This window comes from Phoenix dactylifera, chromosome 9, assembly GCF_009389715.1.
Source record: "Phoenix dactylifera cultivar Barhee BC4 chromosome 9, palm_55x_up_171113_PBpolish2nd_filt_p, whole genome shotgun sequence".
NCBI classification, from domain to species: domain Eukaryota; kingdom Viridiplantae; phylum Streptophyta; class Magnoliopsida; order Arecales; family Arecaceae; genus Phoenix; species Phoenix dactylifera.
This window is the reverse complement of record NC_052400.1, coordinates 13,759,749-13,767,736: the sequence shown is the minus strand read 5'-3', so window position 1 is coordinate 13,767,736 and position 7,988 is coordinate 13,759,749. Positions and strand designations below refer to the sequence as shown.

The 7,988-nt window shown below is 42.3% G+C and overlaps 1 protein-coding gene across 1 annotated transcript; it reads left to right on the top strand.

Annotated features, from left to right (window-relative positions):
- Positions 1–7,367: 7,367 nt before the first annotated feature.
- LOC103701870 (non-specific lipid-transfer protein 2-like) lies at positions 7,368–7,988 on the top strand. The gene has a single exon (XM_008784089.4). The coding sequence runs from the start codon at positions 7,436–7,438 to the stop codon at positions 7,718–7,720; it is 285 nt and encodes a 94-aa protein (XP_008782311.1). The 5' UTR covers positions 7,368–7,435; the 3' UTR covers positions 7,721–7,988.

Genomic DNA, 7,988 nt, shown 5'->3' with positions numbered 1-7,988 from the left:
TGTATCATCATCATCAGAGGATGTTGTATTATGTCCACCTTTATCTTGAAGTCTTGCCTCAGCATCCAACCAATCCTTGAAGCAGAGAAGCATCTCCACCGTTTCGCCCGTCATCCTACTTCTCTTTTCGTCAAGAACACGCCGACCTGCACTAAAAGCGGATTCCGATGCTACCGTGGACATCGGCACAGCTAAAATATCGCGTGCAATTGCAGACATAACAGGATATTGATTTCTAACACTCTTCCACCAAGATAATACATCTAGATTCTCTATTTGATTTTCATCATATGCAGACTGAAGATCAATTCGTAAATAAAATTCTAGTTCACTACTTAAAGATGAAGAAGATGAAGAGGAACTTGAAGCATGTGTGTGTCTTCTCTGTGCAATGAATGAAAAAATAGATGACGAACGAGAACTACTAGAAGAAGAAATAGAGATTTGTATTTGTGTTCTAGATCCACGAATTTTTTCATCATATATAGCATAAATATCATAAAGAAGTTGTTTTACCTCATCTTTAGCAGATTCAGAATCTTGATTCATATTTTCAGAATATGCATCAAGTAAAATTAGCACGCCATTTAATTTAACTCTAGGATCAAATACAGCAGCTAAGTTATGCATAGGACATATCTTGTCCCAATACTCATTCTATTTAGATTCCATTAGGTCAATAATAGGCATTAAAACATCATCATATCTATGTTCTGCAAATTTTTGACTAATTATATATGCTTGTTGTAAAAATGAACATGAAGTAGGGTAATAAATACCAGAAAGAACATTGGTAGCATTATAAAAACTAAGCAAAAAATCTTCCAAAATTTTTCCTTTATTCCAATCAGTTTCAGACAATGTAAAGCCTAATCCATGATCATTAATATATGCACTTAATAAGTTTTTATATGGGTATGCATCATGTATCATGCTATATGTGGAGTTCCAACGAGTAATTACATCAAGTTTAAATTTTTTAAAACGTTTACCATGATTTATGCATAATTCCTTAAATTCTTGAAGTCTTGATCTTGAAGCATGAATAAAAGAAACTGCATTTCTAATTTTTGAAATCACATCTTGAATCATGCCCATGCCAGCTTGAACAGAAAGATTTAAGATATGACATGCACATCTAATATGTAGTAAATTTCCATCTAATATGGGATGCAATGAGTCTTTTAATAATGCAACAGCAGAATTATTATTAGATGCATTATCAAAAGTAATAGACATAATTTTATCATTAATATTATATGAACATGCAGTTTGATAAATAATATTTGAAATTTGTTGCCCAGAATGTGGAAAATCAAAAGCACGAAAAGCAAGAATACGTTTATTTAATTGCCAATCATTATCAATATAATGAGCAGTAATGGCAATAAAACAATTACTACCTACAGATGCTGACCAAATATCAGAAGTTAATGAAATTTTTACATTTAAAGTAGAAAGTGTTTCAATTAAATTTTGTTTCATTGCTGAAAAGTTGGTCATAGCTACTCTTCTAAATGTACGCCTACTAGTTCTTTTGTAAGCAGGTTGTAGGTTTAATTGAACATATTCTTCAAAATTAAAAGATTCACATAAACTAAAAGGTAATTCATCCTTAACTATCCATTTTACAAGTGCTTTTCTTTGATTTTCATGATTATATGCAAAATTACCTACAAGTAATCCCCCTTGTATATTAAGGGTACTTTGAGTTTGAGCATGAGAATCATGCATCCTATGACTCTCTTGATGTCTTTTTAATGCCCTGTTCCCCCACTACTACTACAACTATAAAGTTTGGCACATTTTTTACATCTAGCTTTCCAGACTCCATCAACCATAACTCTATCAAATTCATTCCATACAGCACTAGTCCTCTTACGAGAAGAGGTTTGATCTTCACTCGGTTCACCAGTTCTAGAGGAACTAGGAACATGGGGTTGGGGATTAGTTTCTTCTCCCTCAGAAACAGGAATGCCAAACTGACTTTCCTCAAAAGATGACATATCTATGATTAATTCAAAAAATAAAAACTAACCGCAAGGAGGAATTGAGTAGAGGGTCGGAGGGCAGAGGCAGAGCCGAGATTCCGAGCTTCCTCTTGTGCTCTCAACAGAAGCGACCTTCTCTTCTCAACAGGAATCTCCTCTTGTGTAGCACTTGAACAAACTAAAAATTAAATTGCTAGAAGAGCACTTTAGAAAAGAGAAATAATAGCAGTAAAGAAAGAGAGAATGAGAGGTTTGGTGTGGTGAGAATGAGGGAGGAATTGGCTATTTATAGAAGCCCAAAATTTTTTTTTCCCAAAATACCCCTCAATTCAGCCGTTATTGGACTGTTGGGAGGGGTAAAATGGACTTTTTCCCGAAAATAGCCGTTGAAAACGGCTATTTTCCTCCCCCTCTCCAGACGGGCCGTGCCGGCACGGCCCGTCTGGAGCCGTTGCGGGCCGTGCCAGGCACGGCCCGTTTGAAGCCGTTGCGGGCCGTGCCTGGCACGGCCCGTTTGCGCCCGGCCCGCCAATAGACGGGCCTGGGGCCGGGCCGGGCTGGCGTTCCGTGCTGGACGGGCCATGCCAGGCACGGCCCGTTTAATCCTTTGGCCCGGTGGGCCTGGGCCGGGCCGGCCCGGCACGGCCCGTTGCCCAACACTACCGACAACGGCTACGACGATGAGGATGACGCCGCCGCCGTACACCCGATCCCAGCTCTCCAAGAAGCTCCGCCACCTCCGCAAGAAGTTCCACATCATGTCCGGCCGCATCGCCCGCAGCCAGGACCCATCCTGCCTCGCTCCGCATGACCGCGGCCTCCTCCACCTCTGCACCTGCCTCTGACACCCTTCCCACGCCTCCTCCTCTCCCTTCTCTGCCCCTGATGCCACCGCCCCCAGCGGGGGAGGCAACAAGCACCGTCGCCCCAACCCCCACGCCCCATCTGGCCATTCCCATGCCGAGGCTCCCCCTACCCCCAGCTTTCAGTCCCTCCCCCACGGCGCCCGCTGCCGATGCTCGTGCCGGCGGTGCTCACGACCGCCCCCTTCTTTCTTCTCTTCTTCTTCTTTTCTTTCTTTCTTTCCTTCCTTTGTTGGGGATGAGGATGGGGATAGGGATGGGGCGGGCTCGGGCTCGGGCTTGAGCCCAAGCCTAAAATTTTATGGAACGAGCCGAGCCGAGCCCGCGGAGGCTCGGGCTCCGCTCGGCTTGTTAATAGCCTTAATCATCAGTAACTCAGATATGTTTTGTGTATAAATATATATATATATGTGTGTGCGCGCGCGCGCATATACATATGTATATGTATGAGATAAGGCTATTCTAGTATTATTTTCTTTTTTGCTAGAGAAAAAGAGGAAAGGGGAGGAAGGGACAAGCCCACCCCCACGTAGCAGCCCCCACTGGGCCCCCACCCCGCCAGGAGAATGTTCAATGCAGGTAAAAATGACCGTGTGTTGGGCATGCCGGCTGGTTTTACTCATACTGTCCCCACCCGTGGGCCCGGCTCGTTAATCCTTTGGGCTCCGGCATGGTTACCCTCCATGTGAGTACGTCGCACCTAGCACCATCGAGGCTATCAGCGGACCAATAAGCCCTCTCAAACCCCGCATCGAAGCAGGGAGCATCCAGTCTCCATAATTTAATCGACGCCCGCGCGTTTCGAACTCGGAATCGCTTGGTTGGAAGTAAGGCCCAATTCCACTGACAAGGTCTGTCCAAATCTTGACCATGCTTTTGTTCTATAAGCCTGAAAACTCATATACCATCATTAATTATAGTTTTTTTTTATACTAAAAAGGTAAAAGCCACTCAAGACTTTATTAAAAGAATTGATAATTACAGAAAGAATAAGTTACAGGAAGTAGAGTGTCTATCGGATCAGAACCGTAAGATGCACCTTTGAATGGAAGAATATATTAAGTAGTGATACAAATATAAAACTGCTCACAGTAAGTTCACTGCTTGCATGTCCCTGCTAACATTTTATTTCCTTGCCAGTCATAAGAGGCTCATTGCTTAGAGCCCTCATTTAGGCCTGCCTCGTATCTTCTCCCTCCTAAAAACACCCAGAGTCTGGAGTCATGCCAAATAACAAACAGGAATAAGTTGTACAGTAACTATCTCAATAGGAGTAATTACTTGTGTCTCAATTTTTCATATTTCTATACCAAACACAGCCTTTATGATATTAGTATAGGATAGTTTATATACTGAATTTCCTGCCTCGTCTTATATACAAGTTGTTATTGGTTCACCAAAATAAATGAAGATTTGCTGGTTAGGTTGTGGATTGACCTTTCTGATAATCAAAAGGTGTGATATATATGTAGAATTTCACGAATCCGCCAAACACAAAACCTTTATATCGAGAACACGGTAAGTTTTAGATGGACCATGCCTCTTGTTTCGCCCATATGCAGTAACATTCTTAGTCTATGGGAGTTTTTCTGCAGTAATTCTCCGGATGTTCCCAACCTCAGTGGTCTGTGACAATGTACTTTTCGTAGTCATACATTGAAAATTAACTGCTACTTATTTATCATGCAATTAAAAAATATCTCCATTGCAGGTGTTGGGCTACTAAAATTGCAGGTGTTCCTTCGTTTGGAAGTCTTAGGAGGTGGATAATTTACCTGGGGTGCACATTCTCCTCTCCCCAATTGAGAAGAGAAAAGGACATTTGAGTGTCATCATTGTCTTAAAAATGTTCAAACGCATGATTGTCAAATACTTTGCATTATTGTTCCCCAAGCTCCTACAGTCATAAGCTGGACAGACAGTTGGCAGGCACTTTCATTTTCAGTGGAACATGGTGACATCAATGGGAAGCCCATGAAAATTGCAAGGATCTGTGTATGTGCATGTTTAATCCTACATCGACTATGTATTAAATAAACCATGGATGCTTATATAGAGCCAAAAAATTTACATAATACTTTTTGATTAATCTTTTTTAATGAGATTCTGAATTGTTACAAATGATATCAGAGTAGATCCGGCTCATATCCCATATAAAATTGGAGACATTGCAGTGTATTATTTGTGATTGGATTTGAATAGATTTAGAGAAACTTTTCTTCGCTCCTCCGCAGAAACAAATTGATCGAGATGTATCTTTAGTCTAATAAGGATGTCAAAGCTTAAACAAAGCAAGTATGTGGAATCTGTACGTACGTATATTTAATCCCATTTAGACTATGTGCTGGAAAGCTCTTCCATACTTATATAGAGTCAAAGTACTCAATTAATATTTTTCTGCTAGTCTAATTATGTGCTCTTGGTGGTTACGCGTCCTTGTAGGGCTTTTGCATTAGTTGTTGGTAGATGCATTAGTTGGTGGGGCCTACCATCACCCTCCCCTACCCACCCCAAACCACAATCACCGCTGTATGGGCATCCCACCAAACTTTAGTTCGGTTAATATTACCCTTTGTCACCCAAGGTTAAGGATGGGGATTTGATTCCGAATGATATTTTTTTTTTTTCGACTTCCTAGTGTACAATATCCTAGTCCAACGAGTATTAGGCTCGGCTTGTTCGGGTACCTAGTTTTCGACACAAATGGAGAGGAGGGTGGATATAGGAGGATGGATGTGGTTAGAACCCCTCCCTGGTCGTTTTGTTTTCAAAAAAAAGAAGAAGAAAGGGTTAGGAGGATATAAATAAAGAATTATCTACTATTTTTAAGAATTTAAGATTTATAATATAAAAAAGCAGACCTAATAAGAATTATGGCCACAATATCCTCTAAATAATTACACAACCGAATGTTCTAGCTTGTGGGCCAAATTGGGCAGACATTTTATGAGAAAGATGGAAATTGGTAATTTAATATTTTATTGTATATGTTGCCATAGCATTTAGCTGGTGGGGAGGGATATTCCTTGCATTGTTAGAGCAATAAGCCTATTCCAAGGAAGAGACATGTTTTGGTATTTGGTTAAGGAATAAGTGAAAGGAAAAGATAGAGAGAATAAGTTGCATTTAATACGCATCGAACTTCATAATAATTTGGATGTTACGGTGTTACCATAAAGATTAATTTTTTTTAGTGTTTATAGAGTGAATAAGGGTAAAGTGGTAACCGAAGAGAATAAGAACAAGTTTATTCTGTGGTACAAGTCTATTCTACTACTTTGGTGGAATGGATTAATATCATGTGAGGAGATATCCATTGCCATGTATAAACTCCAATTCTTTGGTGTTTCATATATACTTGGAAAAATATCTTCCTACTTATTCCGCAACCAAATACCATCTTAGAAATTGAGTAGTATATGAGAATAGTCCGGTGCACCTATTTGCATGAAAAATACTCAAGTCGTGGGATGGATAAGGTGTCCATGCCAAGCAGCGTTGGCGACCCCACCATACCCATCATCTGTTTCCCCATCGGCCACCACTCTTGGAGTGGGTTAGGTTCTTGTCACCGACAGCTTTGCGGTCAGTATCAATTCACAAGTTTTAGTCATCCCACATTTGCCTCGAATAGTGGCCGGCATCACATTATCGTCCTTCAAGCACCAGATGGCACGCAAAAATCTGATGGACAAAAATCACCTACAAGCTACAAACACCAATCATTATGTAATTTTTAAATTAGACTAACCCTAGATGGTTGGGGAGTGGTGTCTTTCCTCGGCCACTGTCATGTCCCCATCTTCGTAGGGCACGTGAGGTACCCAATGCCCACATGAAAGCCATATGAGAGGGAAGCCAGATATTGTCCACATGAGAGAGAGTCAGATATTATTTTTCTTTTAAAATGCGTCAACAAAATTTGGGATTATCTGTCTTATATGTCCAAATTCTAAAATAAATTTTTTCGATGAGGGGTTATTGGGCCTCTAATAGTTTTCACCTCGCTAATTCAATTATTTGGTCCGTAACCCATGGTTGAATAGCGGGACCCGGAGCTGCCTATCTCTGTCACTATCAAAATAATGCGCTAGTTTATGGATTGCATCTCTTCCCCTGCCATTTTTCACTCCGTCACGTCCATGAATTCGAGCCCGTAACGTCCAACCAACATCTCGGCGGGCAACCGTTCCAGAATTAAAGCAGGCCGGGCTTCTCTTGACAGATGTCCGTCGGGTCAGGTTTTTTCGTGACACACGTTTTGGAAGCACTGGATAGCCATCGCGCCAAAGACAGACAGCTGTTGGTCTATTACGGTGCATCATGTTTATACGTCCGAATGACGTGGCGGCCATCCATGGTTGCCCGGGCTTCCACGGTACAATGCATTCACCCCCGAATCCAAAGTCGATCTCTGAGTTTGACAGGACCGCTCTAAATGTACACCCACAATTCACGACCATGGCATTTCCTTGGCCTCTGGTCCACTCAAATTCCACATGGCCCCTGTATAAATAGAGGTCTCCCTCCTCCTCTCTTCCCCATCCTCCCGCTAGCCATCTCTTTCCAGTGCTGAGAAAGATGAAGGCATATTCCTTCCTCTTCCTGTGTGTTGTGCTCCTTGGCCTCCTCCTCAACCAGGCTCCGACCACAAAGGCGGCGACGTGCAACCCTTCCGAGCTGAGCCCGTGCGCTGGCGCGATCTTGCGCTCGTCGCCGCCGACCTCTGCTTGCTGTGCTAAGCTCAAGGCGCAGCAGCCCTGCTTCTGCCAGTATACGAAGAATCCAAGTCTGCGCGGCTACATCAACTCCCCCAACAGCCGGAAAGTGGTTGCTGCCTGCGGTGTATCGATTCCTCGCTGTTGATCTGGTCGATCTTTCTCGCTATCTCAGGAGAGTTGAATGAGAGAGTGAGAGAGAGAGAACTTTAGCTATGGTTGCAAACTATAAGGTGATGGAGTGGCTCTAGTGTCAGTGCCTGCCATGTGTTGGTGGGTGCTGGTTTTTAAGTGTCGAAGGCCTCGCCTCCTCATTGTCTGTTCCATGTGATGTTGGTGAGGAGGGCTTGCGCCTTGTCTCTAATATAGTATGGACTATCTTAAATAATAACAACTACTGGTGTTGTTCTTGAGAA

Bases quoted from the DNA above. Each gene is read 5' to 3' on its own strand.
- LOC103701870 (XM_008784089.4), top strand. From the start codon at position 7,436: ATGAAGGCATATTCCTTCCTCTTCCTGTGTGTTGTGCTCCTTGGCCTC.